Source organism: Pagrus pagrus, assembly GCF_965226575.1.
Source record: "Pagrus pagrus genome assembly, chromosome: 24".
NCBI lineage: Eukaryota > Metazoa > Chordata > Actinopteri > Spariformes > Sparidae > Pagrus > Pagrus pagrus.
The window spans coordinates 16,573,692-16,595,190 of record NC_140206.1 but is presented as its reverse complement, the minus strand read 5'-3'; the positions used below and the strand labels follow the sequence as shown (position 1 = coordinate 16,595,190).

Genomic DNA, 21,499 nt, shown 5'->3' with positions numbered 1-21,499 from the left:
GTTTTGTTTAGTGCAGGCTTCTACTTGAATGCAAGTTACCTCTATTCTGAGCGGTCTGTTTAGTTTTAAAGACGCATATGACTACTCCATAGTTTTCAGTGAATGTTGCACTTAAATGTTACAATTACAATGTTAAAATGAATTATGCACTAAAATACAACTCGTATTAAACAAAAGTGCAAGGTCAAATGTTACAACAAAGTTACCATATGAATGTTTTAATAAATGTTAAGATAATAATGTTAATGCTGATGGGCGTCTTTTTGTTTTTGCTTTCATTTGTCGTATTCATGTTTTTCATATGTGAAACAGTCACACTAACATGTGATAAAGAACACTAGCATATTTTAATACATGCTGATACTGGTGCTGCCAGTAACAAAGCTCTATATTCCAACCCAGATATAATTGAGCTGAACTATAAGAAATTTGATGAATGGAAACAAGAAAAACATAAAATCAGTATATACATTATCCCACCGGTCACAATTGTGGCCGACCATAAAATATACTTTTTAACCTATTTTTCCATGAAAATTTCCAAAAATAATGATTGACTATTTCAAAGGGTTACCAATGGTACATGATTTGGATATTTTCATGTCTGGAAAAAATTTGGGATTAAATGGGTTAATAAAAGACTTCCCGCTGATTTAAAAGATGTCAGTGATTGTGCCGCCTCAGAACACCACTGAACATTTCCCTCATTTGATTCCAGGACGACAAATAGTGAAATATGTGCAGTCAAATGTAACAGACTGAGATATATACAGACTGAACAGTGTGATATGAGCTCACTGGATACACAACAGCTGTGGTTTGTTTTCACCAGCAGAGGGCATCAACGTCCTCCAACTCCAGCAGAATAATGCTGAATAAAGAGCCAAAGAAAACTCAGAAAGTACTGAGAAATACTTCACACAAATATATGAGTTTTACTGTAATACACTTTATTTATGCAGCAGCTTTGAACACACAGTTTACAAAGTGCTCTGACAATCAAGCAAAATCAAGAAAATTACAGAATAAACAGTCAAAGCAAACAGTTAGTATGAATGATTACAAGCAAATGGAACATTACATCACAGGCATTAAGAGCAGATTAAAAGATTCTGAGCAGTGTTGGGACCCACTGACGTAGTCGTTCATTGTGGATTTCAAAATGGACTCCGACTGAATTCCCAGAATTCCCCAGTCTTCACACCGGTAATATGTTGAAAATTGGATCTTATTGTTTAGCATAATTAATGCGCTACATATGGTGCCCCGTGTGAGGCAGTGCACTCTTGGCAATCATTCATAATCGTGCAATATTAATTTCAGCATAATTTGGACAGTGCTAAAATTTGAGATTCACATCTTGAACCCTTTAGCCAGAAGTCTTTACATTTAACCCCACTAGTCTACTACTGGAGTAGATGTTGATTTGTGCACAGTCAGTATGAGTCATCACAAGCAAAAGGAAGAAAAGAGATAAAACAGGAAAAATCACAGAAAAACAAAGAAAGAAAGAAAAAATTGATGCAAATAAAGAGATAAATAAAATAAAAGACGACATCACATCACAGGAAGAGCAGATTCAAAGAGTCAGAGCAGCAAAAAGAATAAAGAAGATAAATAGATTAGAAACCAAGTCATTAAAGAAGCTTTTCTATAAAAGTGGGTTTTAAAAGAACTTTCCTGGTTCTGACACTTTGTTCATGTGTGCTTTGGATGAAAGATCTGAATCAATGGTGACACACAGATTTCTGGCAGCAGACTTTATATTTGTTATCTTTCATTGTCCTTCAACAGTGTCGCAGGTTTAAAGCTGCTGTGGTCGGTCGACTGATTCCTGCAGTAAAATGTGTTTAAAGTGCAGTTTTCTGTCTCTTGTGTTTCATCACCTAGTTTACATGTTTCACAATAAAGGCTCAGTCACTCTCTGACATCACTCCAGAACCTGACAACTACACTGTTGCTGTTTGTTCAAACATCAGCACAGAAACATGTGAAGGAGTTTGAGTTGGACCCCGATGCAGAGTTCAGAGACAGAAGTTCGGTCCAACAAACTGCTTCATTCAGAACACTACTATGAAGCGGGGGGCCACATTTTTAAAGGCTCTTCAGAACTTTTCATTCATCTTTTATCGAGTCTCTTTGAACTTGAACTCGACTGAGACGTTGGATCACAGTCGAGCTGGGCGAGGGGACTCAGCTTAACTGGATGAGTCTGCCTGATGTGAGTGAACACAACTGGACACCAAATTTGGACTAAAGGTCAGTTTGAAGACAGGTGATACCGTACAGAGTTGATTTACAGCAGCTCCAGGACTATGACTCCGTGGACGAGAAGACACAGCAGACGGGGACAGGAGAGGACAGAGAGAGAGAGTCGGATATCAGCCGTGGGTGAAAACGGACCATAGAGCCGGAATATGTTCACATCTCACTCTGTGAACTGAGGATTTATTTGGACCAAACCAGAACTGATTGTGGAGACAAACCAACACTGTTCTGGTGAGTTTGACTCAGTTTGTGTCCAGTTTGAATGACGCATGTTTTACGACATGTTTAAACTTGAATTCAGACGGTGTGCGGTTGTATTTTTCTCTTTATTAAGGATAACAGGTGTCAAAATATTTCCTTTCTTGACGTTATGGGAGTTTAGTTTTAGCAGGCATAAATCTCCCAGCTGAAACTACGGGGGCTTTCACCCCTTGAGCTCCAAAGTGCTATTAGGAGACAGGACGGGCCGGGGCTAGCTGGTTAGCATGCTAACTTTAGTAGACACTCTGTTCATAATGTGAGTTCATTGTTTGAATGTTTTAAAGCGGAATTCTCTGCATGTTGTACAAATTGCTCCATTAAACTAGTGTTTAAAATAAAAGGCCAGATCAGAGTTGGTGAGAGGGAGGGAAAGGTCTTTCATTTAGCCACTTTGACAATCAACCAGGAGTATGAAAGATTTCCAATTCTGCATAAAATACTTAATACTGTTAATTAACCTGCATATAACGTATAACGTAAGACTTCCATCTGTTATTACAGAAGAGGCTGCTCACATGAAATCACTGAAGAGGAGGTGTCAGGAAAAGAAAGCTGCTGCAAACACTCAGAGACACAAAGCTCCCAAAAAGGTAATCGTTTGTACTGATTCTGTGATTTATGTGATTTATTCCTGCTGTAGGACTACTGGTGCTGTGTACAGGTACACACCTGACCTGCACTGATATATTCTGATCAACAGTGCAGCTCGCCCTTCATGGTTTTCAACTTCAGTCTCAATATTACGGTGGCCCTGAAGTGCAAATCACAACGGCAAATCAGAAAACACAACAGCAAAACAGAAAACACAACAACAAATCAGAAAGCACAACAGCAAAACAGAAAACACAACGGCAAATCAGAAAACACAACAACAAATCAGAAAACAACGGCAAATCAGAAAACACAACAACAAATCAGAAAACACAACAGCAAATCAGAAAACACAACAGCAAAACAGAAAACACAACAACAAATCAGAAAACACAACAACAAAACAGAAAACACAACAACAAATCAGAAAACACAACGGCAAATCAGAAAACACAACAGCAAATCAGAAAACACAACGGCAAAACAAAAAACACAACAACAAAACAGAAAACACAACAACAAAACAGAAAACACAACAACAAAACAGAAAGCACAACAACAAATCAAAAAACACAACAACAAAACAGAAAACACAACAACAAAACAGAAAGCACAACAGCAAATCAGAAAACACAACGGCAAATCAGAAAACACAACAACAAAACAGAAAACACAACGGTAAATCAAAAAACACAACAACAAAACAGAAAACACAACAACAAAACAGAAAACACAACAACAAATCAGAAAACACAACAACAAATCAAAAAACACAACAACAAAACAGAAAACACAACAACAAATCAAAAAACACAACAACAAATCAGAAAACACAACAACAAAACAGAAAGCACAACAACAAATCAGAAAACACAACAACAAATCAAAAAACACAACAACAAAACAGAAAACACAACAACAAAACAGAAAGCACAACAGCAAATCAGAAAACACAACAACAAATCAGAAAACACAACAACAAAACAGAAAACACAACGACATTAACCAAACCGGAAAAGGTAGGTACCCTCGGGCGACATGAATCGTCGCTGATTGGTCCGTCCTTTGAACCGGAAGGACAGGGTTTACATGTTTTCAAAACAAGAGCGCTACCAGTGACGACATACACACTGCTATTAATGAATACTTTGATGCAGGACATGTATATGGGTCCGTGTATCATCTGATCATGCAATTCTATTTAGTGTGGCTTTGATGACGAGACCAAATCACCGCAACGGTCAGCCCTCCTGGCCGTGACTCAGTGAACTTTCCCCCCAGAAAACAGCCTCTCTCCCCGCTAGTGAAATAGTCAGACAGCGTCCTGTTGACTGATGCTGATTATGTAATATGTAATTTAGACTGAAAAACGTAACTTTGTCACTTTCCAGGATGTTTGGTGGGTCGGGATCTCAATCACAACACATTATAACAGCATCCATATGATTATAAACAGTCAGCGGATACATGTTCAGATCAACAGGAGGACACCGGGAAACACCTTGAAAAAAACACATACGTCATCATCATGACGTGTATGTCACGCCTCCTTTGGAGCCGCAGCGCCGGCTTTCTGTGTGAATCAGCCTATACTCTGGTTCGTCTTCTACGCCGGAGCTGCTTGGTTCTGTGTGAGCAACCAACGGCGGAGAATTGGCGAACCGCTGCGGCGATAATGCGGCGTCTCTGTGTGATTTCAGAGCTTCCCAGCAGGATACCCATTTCTCGCAGCTTTTCTAAGATCTCATGATACATCACTCCATTCATAAACATGTCATTAATTAGAGACATGGTTGGCTCGAGTGAGGCCATTAGAACGTGGGACTCCAGTGGTCTACTGGGACTGGACCATAGACTGTACACAGTCAATGGACTGGACCGTGGGACGCTCAGACCGGTGTGTTGTTCCTCACCATGGATACCGAGCGAGTCCCTACACATTGCGCATGTGCAAAGCGTGGCCACACAGCAGAAATGTACCGTGGGAAATGGCATAACAATAACGGAAAATGTAAATTAGATTTATTATTTCGTTTCGGTTTCCTTGTTGATTATATTTTCCATTTTGGGCTGAAAATAGGAAAACAAACACCAGTTTTCAATGTTTGGTGCATACAGAAACACAGAAAAACGGAATATTGACTCGTATTTTCGTTTTTCGTTTGCCACATTAAATATAATTGCATGATCAGATGATACACGGACCCATATACATGTCCTGCATCAAAATATTCTTTAATAGCAGCGTGTATGTCGTCACTGGCAGCGCTCTTGTTTTGAAAACATGTAAACCCTGTCCTTCAGGTTCAAAGGACGGACCAATCAGCGACGATTCATGTCGCCCGAGGGTACCTACCTTTTCCGGTTTGGTTAATGTTGTTGTGTTTTCTGTTTTGTTGTTGTGTTTTCTGTTTTGTTGTTGTGTTTTCTGATTTGCCGTTGTGTTTTCTGATTTGTTGTTGTGTTTTCTGTTTTGCTGTTGTGTTTTCTGATTTGCTGTTGTGTTTTCTGATTTGCTGTTGTGCTTTCTGATTTGCCGTTGTGTTTTGCACTTCAGGGCCACCGTACTACGTCCTTGAACAGCCTTATGTGCAGAAAATGTCTCCACACTCAGCCCCTAAAAAGTGCCACTGTTCTGCTGTGGGTAATAAACATGAATAGTATTATAAATATAGTTATTGAAAAGAGCACACAGAGGGTCAGTTGGCTAACCTTACGCTGCTGACAAAGGAGAACTCTGAGCTGGCTGGAGTTGCACTGAAACAGGACTTGCTGAGTGAATGTTGTCATGACGAGCAGGAATCATGTATAACGTGGTAATTAACATGTTTGTGTCAGACTACAGTATGAAATATAACGATTAATTATAAATGAAGATTGAATAACAGGATTTCTTTCACTTCCCAGTACTTTTCAGTTCATAGTGATTCCAGTTGTGTCTCACTGGTTAAACTGGTGTTCAGAGCAGCAGACTCACTTCCAGTCCGTCAGTCTGATGTGGTTTTTCTCTGGACTCTTTCACAAACTACTGAACTGATGACAAGAGCTGAACACTGATAAACCATCAATACCACATACAATTAAACTTTTTTAAAAATTCTGTAAAATGAAAATTATTTTGAAAATCTACTTCCTCCCTGGCTTGGCCTGCTTCCATTACAGGTGGAGCTCTGACTCGTTCCAGGAAGCAGCTCTACTTTACTGTTGGCGTCGAGGGAGAGTCTTCTGACTGTAAGCTGACTTTGTTTGATAGTTTAACAATGAGTTTGTCTTTGGTCACGTCAGGGTTTGTTCCTGTTTGATGTTCAGTTCCCATTCATGATGAAGTTTGGAGAGAAGATAAATCTACATGATGTTGGATTGTTGATGTACTGTTTGTATGAGTATTATTGTATCTATAGACATGGGACATAATGTTTCTTATTATCTGACTGCACTCATGATTTGTGATGGACTCAAAGCAAAGCAGAACATCATGTCATTTTTAAAATCACATGACGACTCCCTGTCCTACCTGGCCTGCTTCCATTACAGGTCCAGCTCTGACTCGTTCCAGGAAACAGCTCACAGGCGTCGAGTGAGTCTTTTTCAATTCTTTGGACTGTTTGGAGAAACTGTAAGTTGACTTCTTTTGACAGCTTAACAATGAGTTTGTCTTTGGTCACTTCAGGGTTTGTTTCTTGCTGTATTCAGGATGTTTCTCTGAGAAACTGGATCAGCTTCATGAGCTGTGTGTCTCAGCCACTGCTGCAGCTCTGCTGCTGACAGTGTTGGTGAGCGGCTCATTCATGTCAAACTGAAATGTTCAGTGAAAAGTTACTCAGATATCAATGACAAATTCAGTCGCTGTGTGTCATGAATGTAATGTGTGTGTGCTGGGCTGCTCTTCACTGCAGCTGCATGACACCATCTAGTGGACTGACAGTAGAAGTGCAGCATTCGTGTGACACTGATATGAAGCAGCCAATCAGTGGAGGAGCAGCTGATGTTCTGACAGGAGACATGATGGAAAGGCTGATTTCAGTTGATGTGCAGATGAATGATTTGTGTTTCCTCTCCAGATGAAAGTGTGTGTGAGTTGAGCAGCATGAATCAGTGTGAGGACAGAGAGGAGGGAGGCCCTCCCTCTAACACCACTGGACCTGGACCTGAACCTGAACCTGAGCCCAGCTGTATGTCCTTCAGGAGTGACGGGTCAATAGATAATTTCATTGATTTTAAAGAAGAAAAACCTCCTGCTGTAAAGAGGTGAGCTGTTAATAACATTAATATGTGACTGATACGTGCTTTAACTGTGGAGAAAGATGTTTTTTGAAACCTGATGTTTATTTTCAGCTTCGTTCTTCTTCACTTAAATTTATATTGTCACTTTAGAAAGCGGCCCAACAGAACCAGTCTTCAGCTCTTCATTTCACTTTATTGAATTAGTTTGGTCCAATATTCTCTGAGGTTTATTCCTCATGTTCTCCACTATTTTATGGACACAAGCTTCTGTGTCTGAAGACTAGAGAGTCAATTAACATCTCTGGTGGTCGTCTTCTCTGTCCAACAGGAGACCAGCCTCTACTGGACCTGAACCTGGACCTGGACCTGGAACCGGACCCAGCTGTGTGTCCTTCAGGAGTGACGGGTCAATAGGTCGTTTCATTGATTTTAAAGGACAACAACCTCCTGCTGTAAAGTGGTGAGCTGTTAATAACATTAATATGTGACTGATTCGTGCTTTAACTGTGAAGAAAGATTTTTGAAACATGATGTTTATTTTCAGCTTCGTTCTTCTTCAGTCAAATTTATATTGTCACTTTAAAAAGCGGACCAATAGAACCAGTCTTCAACTCTTCATTTCACTTTATTGAATTAGTTTGGTCCAATATTCTCTGAGGTTTATTCCTCATGTTTTCCACTATTTTATGGACACAAGCTTCTGTGTCTGAAGACTAGAAAGTCAATTTCCTTCATTGGTCCTTTCCCTCTCTGTCCAACAGGACGTATGGGAGAGCAGCATCAGCTGGACCTGAACCTGGACCCAGCTGTGTGTCCTTCAAGAGTGACCGGTCAATAGGTCATTTCATTGATTTTAAAGGACAACAACCTCCTGCTGTAAAGAGGTGAGCTGTTAATAACATGAAAATATGACTGATTCATGTTTTATGTTGTTTATTCGGAGAAATTTGTTTAAACTTGTTTTTTTTCAGCATCGTTCTTATGTACATTTATATTGTCACATGTGAAGCTGCCCAGTAGAACCAGTCTTCATCTCTTGAGTCCAGTTTAACATTTGTCTGATGACTGGTTGAGTGTAACACAGTGATTTTATTCAGGCTATATTGTACGCAGGCAACACAAGTTCAATGTCCAAACAAAGTTCTTCTTCCTGTTGCAAATCTGTGGCGTCATTTCAGCGCCAAAATCTGCGTACATAAAAACCAAAACAAGCGCGCGTAAAGACCACTCTCTGCTCGCTCGCGGTCTGTGTACACGCTCGCCGTCACTCGCTACGCCTTCTACTCGCTCGCCTTGGCTGAGTTTTGGCACTCTGGGGGCAGGCATTGAATAGACGGCCCCGCAACCCCCCCTCCTTTCTCATTGGTCACTTTAAACGCCTACTGTCTCCAGGTCAGAACCAATCCGAGGCAGAGTAGGGCGGGTCATCATTGCGGCAGAATTTGATTGAGAATTGCGGATCGAGAACTATGCAAGTCTAGCTGCTATTTTGCTAACCCATGTGCTTTGATTTCAACGAAACCGATTGCAGTGGAGGCAGAGAGCCTCCATTCTCCCTCGTAGCAAGTCAGTAAACCATCACAATTACTCCCAAGCTGTTCAATAAATTCATAATTGAAATATTTGTCTGTTCCTCAACTTACCTCTTTTTTCTCTGACATCTCGATCCGCAATTCTCAATCAAATTCTGCCGCCAACGCAATGATGACCCGCCCTACTCTGCCTCGGATTGGCTCTGACCTGGAGACAGTAGGCATTTAATGTGACCAATCAGAAAGGAGGGGGGGTTGTGGGGCCGTCTATTCAATGCCCGCCCCCAGAGTGCCAAAACTCAGCAAAGGCGAGAGAGTAGAAGGTGCAGCGAGTGACAGCGAGCGTGTACACAGAGACCGCGAGCGCACAGAGAGTGGTCTTTACTAGGGCTGTTAAAATTGCTCCAAAATGACATGTGCATTATGTCAATAACAGGAGGACAAACTAATACAACGAGACATAACTACTTGTATAGGTATTTGTTTTTTAGTTTTAACATGTCTTTGAAAACATACCTACACATTACAAAATAAGTAAATGAACTAAGAGCCTATACCGTAAAACTTTTAGGACCGTAGACCTCTCTCTCACTCGCCCCCCTCTCTCTATGCGCAAAGTCCCCTCATGTTGCTAGTGGTGGAATAGTAGGCTAACTGTAGCTTACACAGCTAGTATACAACTTTATCTCGAGGCCTCACTTTCAGCAGTGAGTGACGCTGTGCAAGTGACCTGTCCCTGACCCGTCATGCAGTGCGCCCACTCGCAAAGCAGCCGCCGATGTGTTTTTTTTCCCCACAGTCGAATATTAATTTTCACAATCGAATCTCTGTTTTTTTTTAATATTCGAATATATATTCGAACTTAGAATATTCGTTGATAACCCTAGTCTTTATGCACGTAAATTTTTTGCGCTGAAATGACGCCCTACAAATCTCCTGCTCTGGAAAGAAACTACAGTATGGGCTGAAATAGGTGCCACTAGAAACTGAATTTGAATCACATAATTTGAATTTGTATTGTTTAATTTGAATCATTGCATTGAAAAACTTAATCTGAATATTATAATTTGAAATTGAATTTATTAGTTTGGAACTGAATGCCAATAATCTTGAAACTGAATGTAAGATTATGAAATTTAATTCAGTTTCTCTGAAACTATATTTGATCCTCACTGAAAATTCAACTCTATATATATGTGGCGGTACGAGGATTGGACAAAAAAAAGAATTAAATTAAGAAAGGGAATTTACTTAAATCTATGATTTCTGTAACCTAAACCAACAACGCCACCTGGGGAGTTTCACCCCAGGACCTTTGAAGTAAATTAAGTGAGTGTAACAATAATCAGCAAAACAAAAAGGACACAGGTACGTAACTCAAAATGGCAGGAGACGTGGTTCAGTAAATTATAACAACCTATTTTATTTTCACAACAAATATTGCAAGTTTAAAAGTCTAAGGGGGGAATAGGGGAATAAAAGGTTCCTGTAACTATGAGAAGACACAGCAGGAAGGGGTAGGAGGGAAAGGAGATCCTTCAAGTTACAGAGCACCCCACTCACACGTGAAACAACTCAGATTATGTGTAGAGAAAACAAACCAAAAAGTGTCACAGCACGCAGAGGGAAACCATCACCCAGGGACACCACCTCCACCGCTGGCTCTCAGTTGCTAGGAACAGGAAACAAAAAAGGGACAATTAATAAGGGAACCGCCACAAACAATAAACACAGTCAAATAAACAAATAATATTATAAGAGTTTCCAAGAAAAACCAAGAAAAACAAAAATAGAAAACAACTTATCTTAATACAAGGTTAACCAGGTTAAGGGGAAAACAAATTAACCCAATAGATTATTGGTTCTTAACCAAAACCAAAAGAAATAAAGAACCCAAAAAGGAACCAAAGAAAATAACCTCTGGCCAGAGATAAATGATTTCTTAATTAAGTAATCATGAAACAAATACTAAACCAGGGAAAATAAAGAAAACAATCAACAGGAATTCTAAATCTGATGGTTCACCTGGGCCCCATCATAACACCTTGATTTACACACTCACACTCGTCACCACACACACTCACACTCGTCATCACACACACACACACTCGTCATCACACACACACACACTCGTCATCACACACACACACACTCGTCATCACACACACACACACTCGTCATCACACACACACACACACACACACACACACACTCCCTCGTGGTGTGGCCGCCCTGCCCGTAACTGGCCGCAAAGGACGGGGCGGCGGGAGTGTTTTCGGGCGACAGGTGTCGGAGTCTATGCGCTGAACGCAGCAGCGAACAGAGGAGGCGCAACGTGGAGCGGCAGTGAGCTCCGCCGACAATTAGAAAGTCAGACAGTCTACACTGAGTCGCGGCTCGACTCAGGGCCCGGCGAAGCAGCAGTGATCCCACAGGCTACTTATCTTTAAAGGAGACATATTATGCAAAACTCACTTTTTCCTTGCTTTAGTATGTATATTTGCGTATCCGGAGTGCCTCCCCACCCCTTAGCATGAGTTTTGACAACTGAGTCAATATTTTGTACCTGGCTGAGTCAGGAATTGAGTCTCTAAATGAGCCGTTTGGATTTCACCCAGACTGTTACGTAACAGTCCGGGTGATTTGAATAATCCAGCCCTCACGCTGGGTATGTCCTCCCACATTACGCCAGCTACCTGAATGAGGATCCGCCATTTTCTCGTTCTCGTTAACTTGTACGCGACAGCCTGACCGCTACCATGTACAACTGTTTCAGCAGTCAGTATAACGCTGGACTGGCAACAAGATTGTCCCTTAAAAGATGGATCCATACCCACTGTCGATGATGGAACTGTAAGTATTTAAAAAACAGTATAGTTTGTGTTACTTTGGCCGTTTAGCACATGGGCTAACGCTAACCGTGGATGTAAATATGAGGCTGAACTAACATTACATGTGAAGTTATCAACGTTGGGCTTACTGGCCTTAGGATTCATGATAATGTTAATGTTACGAAACATTAATTTGTCATATCAGCACTCTTTTAAAACATGACGGTGAATTGAGACAATGAATTAGGATATTGAGATTTTATCGCTTCTAACCGGCCGGTGAACCACTGCTCGGCCATGAACATGGGGAGGAGACGGGGTGAAATGTCTCAGTTGTTCGCGGACAGTGAGCTGCTGCTCGGCGGTGAACAAACAGAGGAGACGGTGTGACATCGTCTCAGTTGTGTGTGTCAGTTGTTCGCGGACGTTTCGCTGCTGTTCCGCGGTGAACATGCAGAGGAAACGGTATGAACTGGTCTGTTATTCACAGCCAGTGTGCTACGTTAATTCATTAGCATGTTGTGCTAAAGGACAGTGTGTAAGCAAACTTCTAGAAGAGTGTCTTGTCTGAATGCACTGCTGACTGTGTGACAGCCCGAGGAGCTGCTGTAGTTTGGCAGATGTCATGGCTCTGGCTCATGGATCTGTCACTGTCCTCTGACCGTTTTCCTGTGTGTTGGTATACATGTAATACGTGTGTAGCGTTAGCCGTAGCGTTAGCTGTAGGCTACAGCTAACGGTACAGCTAATGCTACAGCCTGTAGCATTAGCTGCTGGCATGAGAGACCAGACCTGAGAGTACCAAAACGTTATCTGCAGTAAAGCAATCACTACTTTATTTTGGAGCCGGAGACAGGGGCTACCTGCTACATGTCTGCTGTGCTACTATCAGTTATATGCAGACATGGACACAGAAAAGTTGCTTCGCGTTGTGTATTGCTCATTGCCATGGTCACGCCATACCGTCCTCACGTCTTCCGGCCGGCAGGAAGAAGTGGGCGGCGCACGCAGTAGCTCATTAGCATAAAAGGGAAAGGCACTGAAACCGGCCGCTTAGAGCAGGGCTGTGAAACTGGTGTGTAAACAACCCTGCTGTGCTCAATCCTTCGTTTTTTTTCGACCAAAGCATGTTACTATCATTCCATTTAGACATCAAGGACCCATGTCAACAAGCAGAAATGAGCATTATATGTCACCTTTAATGTGTCCAGGCAGTAGTAGGTCCTGATTTTGCAGGCGTCCTTGTGACCAACCGCGGAGGGAGAATGTGTTGCTCCGTGGGAGATGGAGCGTCTCGATTCCGCGGATGGAGAGTCTGGAAGCTAGAGGGAAAATCAACAGGTTGCCTATCAGCTGACGACACTAAGGACTCAAAACACGAGATGCTGCGAGTACGTACCTTACTCCTCCAGTCACATGTGCATACTGGAACGGGGACAGTAACCGCGGCCACAAATACCCACTAAGAACAAAAAATAAAATAGATTAACACCATCCAACGAGAGCCAGAACACGAGCAGCAGCAATGCAGCCATGCACCTTACCTGTGTGGAAAGTGGAGAGCTGCAACCAGGAAGTGGGTGGGGCTCAGGGCCAGGGAGCAAGAGGAAGAGAGGGAGGGCTAGAGCCTCCCGATATAGCCTCACCTTCCTACCTCATAGGCCAACCCACTCAAATTTAATTTGGAGGCAGAAATGTGACTGCCCATACCATTACATATATTTTCACATTCAGTTCTCACAATTCAAATTCAGTTCTTGCAATTCAATTTCAATTTACTGTGACAGACATCCGGGTAGTTGAGGAAGAGCAATCGAGCGCAGATACAGTGGGTACTAGTTTCAAATGGAGGTTTCCCTCACGGAGCGTGATTCAAGCGTTGCGTGAAATTGTAGGTCACATTGTAGCCACTAGGTGGAAGCATCGTACTGAAATGCAGCTCAAAAGATTTGGGGATAATTCCACGTTTGACCACAACGTAGCTGCAATGGAGAGTGGCGCTGTTCATAGGCCATAGGCTACTTCCTTTGCAGCTGTGGTCGAGAGAGCTAGAGAGTGAATGGAGAGAGGGACCGCTACGCTGGTGAATCAGATCAATGTTGTTGTTTTTTATTGTTTCACGGTGGTTACGTTCAACAGGATCAGTGGTTCTCATGGGGGTCCTGGCCCCCTCCATATTTTTGATCTCTCCTGTAGCCTGGCCGGGTCTGGCTCCAAGTTTGATCAAATTGTCTCATATCTATTTTCTGCAAGTTCTCGTGAATGTAACAATCCACTTATAGCCCACGATCACTCGTTTAAACAGTTTCTAAGCTGCTTCGTTCGTGCCAGCTGCCTGGACCCGATGCGGCTGGACTCACGAGCGGAGCATTAATGCACATCTGTCTGCAGCTGCTCCAAACACACAATTTGAAGGAACAGATTAGACGTTGATTTTGTTAACAGTGACTTTGTTGATACTACTTTAATCGTAGAATGGAGCCACAACGGGCTGATTTCAGCCAAGAGCAGCAGGTTGTTTTAATGGAAAGTAGGCTACGAGCGATACAAAAAAGCTGATCACAGCCTGAAGCAACAGTGTTGCTGCAAATATAACAAGAGGGGGCTGCTTTTAATTTCTGACAGCTGAACATTGCGCTTTTAAATATGAAGCTTATCCAAACAAAAAACTAGAGCAACAACAACTGTCATTTTTTAAATTGTGTTTTCATATATTTCACTGATTGTAATAGAATGCGAGTGTGTTTTATTGAAAGCGAGACTGGGTGTGTGTATGACAGTGGTGGCTGCTGGTCTTTCAAGGAGGGGAAGCTCATTTGTAGGCTACTGTGAAGTGTGACCGCCTGTGAGTGTGAGTGATCGTGACGGGGGGGAGAAGCTCCGCAGCTGCCGCTGCTCGTTGGGGAAGGAAACCGCAGAGTGACAGAACAGAGTCCCCAAACACAACGCTAGTCGTTTTTAACAAAGACACAATCGCTGGGGATCGGTAAAGTCTCCGGATCAGTTCAGAACAACAGAATGAATAACTTGGAAAATGCTCCGGTGGATGTTTATTCTTCAAGATCGCTGATTCGCTCATTTAGCTGTCAATCAAAAAAGGATTCCGCCTCAGACAGCTCATCCAATCATCATGCAGAAGCCGAGCGTCCGGGCCAGCCCACTGCCCCATAGACCCCCAGAGACGCTGAGCGTCCGATGGGCGGGACAAAGCCCAGCATTTATCCAATGAGCGTCTAGTTTCGCTGCAGTGGAACAACCCGCTCCAGAGAGCTACTGTAGGAACCGTTTTTTCTGTTCAAAGCAAACAGCTGTGTGAAGTACTGTGGGGGGCAGGACTTTTGTCTGACAATGTACTTGAGTGAGGTATCCACAAACACACCCATTGGTCAGAGATAAATGGAGGATGCTAATGTGTCGCTAATGTGTTACATTGTGTCCAGCTGTCGTCACAGCAATTATTACAAGCACACCTATTGGTCAGAGATAAATGGAGGCGCTAATATGTCTATTAAGCTCATTACTTTCAATAGAGCCGAGAAGGTGGAACATAGTAAAATATTTTTCATTCTAGTTTTAGAGGCTGCATTTAAAAAAAATATATATAAAAAATAAAGTTATTACTTTACATCACGTTCATAAGATGTGTAGTGACTGGAATTCAGACATCCCAAAAATATAAGATATATACATGGTAGCCTACGTGCTTCGAATAAAACATTTTTATTTAAAAAATCGACAGGTATACAGAACAGTGCAGTATGATATACAGTAGGTAATTTAAAGCAGAGTGTGTCCCCAGATCTGCGTAGTGTGCGCATCAGTCTTTCAGCAGGAGATCCTTCGGCCCTGGGCATTTTTCGCCGTCTGCCATGCAGTCACATGCCAGTCGGTCCTCCCTTTAATGCTATGACCTGTTCGACCTGATCTATGTATTTGTTGCAGGCCTCTTTGGTGAGCTTATATTTCCAAAATGACTCTATTGCGGAGATCAGTTCATCTCTGTTCTTGGGTTCGGCCTCGCAGCGAATGTAGCGTTTCATTGAAGCACAGACTAACTCGATCTTGTTCAGATCCGGCGACCTAAGAAATTTTTGCTGAGCATAAGGTTTGTTCTAAATTAAATAAAAGCCTGTCCCATACAGACGCGTGTCTCTCTAAACGGGTCCGCTCGGCACACACACACCCTCCCAAAAAAAAAAAAAAAAAAAAACTATTGGCAGAAGTCCGGGCCATGAGAACCGGCAGTCTACCTCTCGTATGGATAATAGGCGTGATAATCCAACGGATTTGATCTGGAAAATCCCTTGTTGACTCATGTGTTTTCATAATGTAATCATAAAGTGGATACAATCACCGCAACTCTGTCCGGAGCTTCGCAACTTTTATTTCCGTATCGTTGGTAACAGTAACCCAGGTACAAGGATCCCCCCTCCCCGCTTGATTTGAAAATCTGCAGCACTACTGTACAGAAGTTCGCTCATTTTAAAAACACAGACGGGTGTGTTTGGAGCTGACGAGACTGAGGACCAAAAAAAGAGAGTGAGAAGTATACTGTAGCTGCCGTCGTTACATTTGTCTCATTGAAAAACTATAGCCTACTGTATTACAGTGGCGAGCGGTGACCTTTTACTGTGGTCATGCTTAAGTGTCAATACCATGCGCGCCCGTAAGGGGGGTATTTATTTATTAATAAAAAATATAATATGGTTTTTAACTACTACAGTGGAAACCGCTTATAGTGATCACGTTGGTCCAGAGTACATTTGATCACTATAAGCGGTTGATTACTAAAACCGAATTGTTATTATTTCACTTATTTTTTTTATGCAGAACATCATCTTAATGTCAGTTGTATAGTTTTTCAATGAGAAAAATGTAACGAAACAGTCGTCAGTGCGATCCTCTCGTCAGCTCCAAACTCACTCGTCTGCACCTCAATCACAGACCACAGCTGGTTTTCCACACAGCATTTACAGTAACACACGTCTCAGATCAGTAGGCACTGCTGCCGGTGTGTTTTTAAAATGAGCGAACTAGGCTAGTAGCGCCACAGATTTCTCATTCCCCACCTTGTTTGACTGAGAGTGTTTCGAGATGGTTTTCATGAATGAACAGGCAATATGTCACTGTCAGACCGGATCGTTTGACGGGAGGGGGGGTCGGGCCGTATGAGTTTCACTCATTTTGACCAGGCTACACGATGAAATGAACCACTGACAGTTTCCCGCTGAACAATTCAAACAAGTCAGTTTTGCGCATGCGCGTTGGCAGATAAGCTGCTTCACTGACAGCTTTTTTGCCATTCAAAATGCTCATATACTGTACAGTAAACACAGCCTCTAGCAGTAACTGTACTACTCGGTGTCACAGTGCGCATGCGCGAAACAAGCTATCAGCTTTCCAGCTTTTCGCAAGCAAAACGGGACCGATTAGGCACGGATTTAAGACCAAAACAGTAGAACTAAGGTATTGTATAATTGAAAACACTGCCAGATTAATATTTATTATCTTTATTGAAGGGCTTGGGCATGCACTGCATTTATAGCTTATTATGACCGCTCGCCCATGCTGTATTATTATTATATTGCATTCCCCATTTGTGTTCACTGCTCCGTGCTGCTGTCTTATGGAGTCTTATGGCGTTCTGCTGCTCACAGATGCCACCTGGCGGTTGTTTGGGCACATTGCAGCTTCTGGTGAAAACACAATTACTCCTCCACAAAAAATCCGTGTGGCTCTCCCGTGACTCGCGTGAATCTTGCGTGAAATCATCCAAATGAAACTAGTACCCACTGTACACAGGACTCCTCTTTGGCCAATCAGCACCTATGTTTTTTGAGCACGTAACATAGTGGTAATTTACCTTAATGCTGGCTGGTTGCCACCCGCCATGAAATGGAGGGAGAAGCATATATACATAGACGCCTCATTGAACGGGTTGGCCCGCTGCTGCGATACGTCGAGGTCGCCGCCATATTGGAGGTGGCAGCTCTGCCCCGTAAACTAATACAAGTGAATGGAGTGAACTTTATAAAGCTCCTGCTACAAAGTGCTATAAGTTAATGTCTCTCATTTACACATTTACACACGTACGAATATATTCAGGAAACAGATAAGAACCAAAAACAACGTCTGTAACGTTCTCTGATGATTATAAACGTTAACTACTCCTTACATGTTCAGTATACAGGTATACGGAGCCCTTGAGGTGAGATGGATGTGGTTTTTTTTAACTCACACGTGCGAGATACATATAGCTGAACGCATCTATATGAAATGGACTAAAAGAGCGGTCATGCCCTTACGAAAAAGAAGTTTATTCAAGTGTGCTATTAGTATACTTCTTTTAAACTAAAAAATAATAAAGTATGCTTTGAGTATACTTTTTGCGTACTAATCAGAGATATACTGACCAAAATTATACTTAAGTATACTTGGCTTATCTTATATAAATATACAAAAAAGTATATTTGGCCTATACTTGTACTTAATCTTTTGATTAAGATATACTTAAAAAAAGTATAATTAAGTATTCTTGCCTTATACAGAAAGTTTAAGTATACTTGGCTTGTAGTTGTGCTTACTCTTATGATAGAGCCTATTTAATACTTTTGCACGCATATTGGCTTCTTTGAGGTAGTACTCCAGCATGTTTTACATACTATCTTATAACTTACATGTTAAAGTTTATAGTAACACATCAGCTTTGGGGTGGAATAGCTGAGAGTAAATAGTACACAACTGGAACTGAAACTGAACTTATACATATGTATGACTTGATTCATACTGACTGCTATTATAAGCCATATAAGCCAGAATATGAATACATTCATATTTAAATCTCATCACAAAACATCAAGTCTCTCATCTCATCACAAAAGGAGCAAGTCTCTTTATGTAATACATAAATCATTGGCTACTGCACGACTCATGACCGCTCTTTTAGTCCATTTCATATAGATGCGTTCATCTATATGTATTTTGCACGCGCGACTTACTGTATCTCGGGCATGCGAGATAGTAAGACTTTGCACTGGACAGTTAGCATCCAACTAGCTTGTGTTAGCTGTGTGTTGCTGTCCACAGTATCATAGGGGTCAAGAGCTGGTGGGACTAAACCAGACAAGCTGCTGAACCAACCCAGTAAACTGACTGACTGTTGATTCACAGTGGGATCAGCAGCACAACCAACACTTTGATGTCAGGGGAAACCATCTGATTCAATGATGTCATCAACACTTTAACTCAAAGGACCTTCAGCTTGTGTTTGTCTCTGAGTGGACAGACATAATGTGGCTGATTGTTCATGATTCCTCCACAGAGTCGACCAGGAGAGCTCAGAGGTTCCCAGAGGTCCGTCTGCCCAGCAGCATCAAACACACCTGGACTCCATATTTATGGTCTGTACATGAACAACAACTACTTTTACATCCAGTCTGTTCACAATAATCTCCATGCTGCACTTTACAGACCAGTGGTGAATCTGTCCAACATGGATCTGATGTTTGGCTCCATGATGTTAAATGTTGTCATTCACATAATATTCTGTTCCAGCTGCTGGAGGAGAACATTGTCACTTTTGTGAAGAAGGAGCTGAAGAAGATCCAGAAGGTTCTGAGTTCAGATCGCTCAGAATGCTTAGAGAGTCAGAGGGAGGATGAGGAGGTGCTGGATGGTGAGGATGAAGAGCAGAGGAGGAGCAGCAGAGAGGCATTTCTGAAGATCACACTTCACTTCCTGAGGAGAATGAAGCACGAGGAGCTGGCTGACTGTCTGCAGAGCAGTAAGAGGATTTCTCTAAAGATTTAACATGATGGCTCAATAAGACGTTTACTGAAGTCTGATGATGATGATGGAAAATCTGTTTATATATGCAATCTTTAGGGGAAGGAAATTGTCTTATTTTCTTTATAAATAACTTAATGAACTTTTTTGTTGTGTGTTTATTCAGGAGTTTATCAGTGTAAACTTAAATCTAACCTTCAGAAGAAGTTCCAGTGTGTGTTTGAGGGGATCGCTAAAGCAGGAAACCCAACCCTTCTGAATCAGATCTACACAGAGCTCTACATCACAGAGGGAGGGACTGCAGAGGTCAATGATGAACATGAGGTCAGACAGATTGAAGCAGCATCCAGGAAACCAGACAGACCAGAAACAACAGTCAGACAAGAAGACATCTTTAAAGCCTCACCTGGAAGAGATGAACCAATCAGAACAGTGATGACAAAGGGAGTGGCTGGCATCGGGAAAACAGTCTTAACACAGAAGTTCACTCTGGACTGGGCTGAAGACAAAGCCAACCAGGACATACAGTTCACATTTCCATTCACTTTCAGAGAGCTGAATGTGCTGAAAGAGAAAAAGTTCAGCTTGGTGGAGCTTGTTCATCACTTCTTCACTGAAACCAAAGAAATGTGCAGCTTTGAAGAGTTCCAGGTTGTGTTCATCTTTGACGGTCTCGATGAGTGTCGACTTCCTCTTGACTTCCACAACACTGAGATCCTGACTGATGTTACAGAGTCCACCTCAGTGGATGTGCTGCTGACAAACCTCATCAGGGGGAAACTGCTTCCCTCTGCTCGCCTCTGGATAACCACACGACCTGCAGCAGCCAATCAGATCCCTCCTGGGTGTGTTGACATGGTGACAGAGGTCAGAGGGTTCACTGACCCACAGAAGGAGGAGTACTTCAGGAAGAGATTCAGAGATGAGGAGCAGGCCAGCAGAATCATCTCCCACATCAAGACATCACGAAGCCTCCACATCATGTGCCACATCCCAGTCTTCTGCTGGATCACTGCTACAGTTCTGGAGGATGTGTTGAAGACCAGAGAGGGAGGAGAGCTGCCCAAGACCCTGACTGAGATGTACATCCACTTCCTGGTGGTTCAGTCCAAAGTGAAGAATGTCAAGTATGATGGAGGAGCTGAGATGGATCCACACTGGACTTCAGAGAGCAGGAAGATGATTGAGTCTCTGGGAAAACTGGCTTTTGATCAGCTGCAGAGCGGCAACCTGATCTTCTATGAATCAGACCTGACAGAGTGTGACATCGATATCAGAGCAGCCTCAGTGTACTCAGGAGTGTTCACACAGATCTTTAAAGAGGAGAGAGGACTGTACCAGGACAAGGTGTTCTGCTTTGTCCATCTGAGTGTTCAGGAGTTTCTGGCTGCTCTTCATGTCCATCTGACATTCATCTCCTCTAGAGTCAATCTGCTGGTAGAAGAAAAAACAGAAGACCATCAATCTGCAGAGACATGTTTCTACCAAAGCGCTGTAGACAAGGCCTTACAGAGTCCAAATGGACACCTAGACTTGTTCCTCCGCTTCCTCCTGGGTCTTTCACTGGAGACCAGTCAGACTCTCCTAAAAGGTCTGCTGACACAGACAGGAAGTAGCTCACAGGCCAATCAGAAAACAGTCCAGTACATCAAGAAGAAGTTCGAAGAGACTCTATCTGCAGAGAGAAGCATCAATCTGTTCCACTGTCTGAATGAACTGAACGATTGTTCTCTCGTGGATGGGATCCAGTGGTACCTGAGTTCAGGAAGTCTCTTCACAGATGAACTGTCTCCTGCTCAGTGGTCAGCTCTGGTCTTCATCTTACTGTCATCAGAAGAAGATCTGGACGTGTTTGACCTGAAGAAATACTCTGCTTCAGAGGAGGCTCTTCTGAGGCTGCTGCAAGTGGTCAAAGCCTCAAACAAAGCTCTGTAAGTGTGGAGAAGTTTTTTTCAGGATGCAATAAATGTGCTGTTATTGACCCAAATAGAAATAATTTTCTTGTTC

The 21,499-nt window shown here is 42.4% G+C and overlaps 2 protein-coding genes across 2 annotated transcripts in view; both read left to right on the top strand.

Moving 5' to 3' along the window:
• The window catches only part of LOC311253568 (NACHT, LRR and PYD domains-containing protein 3-like), a 379,521-nt gene that overhangs the window by 65,505 nt on the left and 292,517 nt on the right, over window positions 1-21,499 (top strand). The gene's annotated exons all lie outside the window — the stretch shown is intronic.
• Window positions 1-21,499, top strand: part of LOC311252942 (uncharacterized protein) — a gene marked incomplete at its 5' end in the record, with an annotated part of 34,583 nt that overhangs the window by 3,090 nt on the left and 9,994 nt on the right. The window contains 5 exons of the mRNA XM_084346606.1: window positions 7,673-7,730; window positions 8,106-8,228; window positions 19,029-19,107; window positions 19,262-19,490; window positions 19,659-21,423. Of these exons, the coding sequence (XP_084202732.1) occupies window positions 7,673-7,730; window positions 8,106-8,228; window positions 19,029-19,107; window positions 19,262-19,490; window positions 19,659-21,423 (2,254 nt within the window). The remainder of the gene's footprint in view (window positions 1-7,672; window positions 7,731-8,105; window positions 8,229-19,028; window positions 19,108-19,261; window positions 19,491-19,658; window positions 21,424-21,499) is intronic.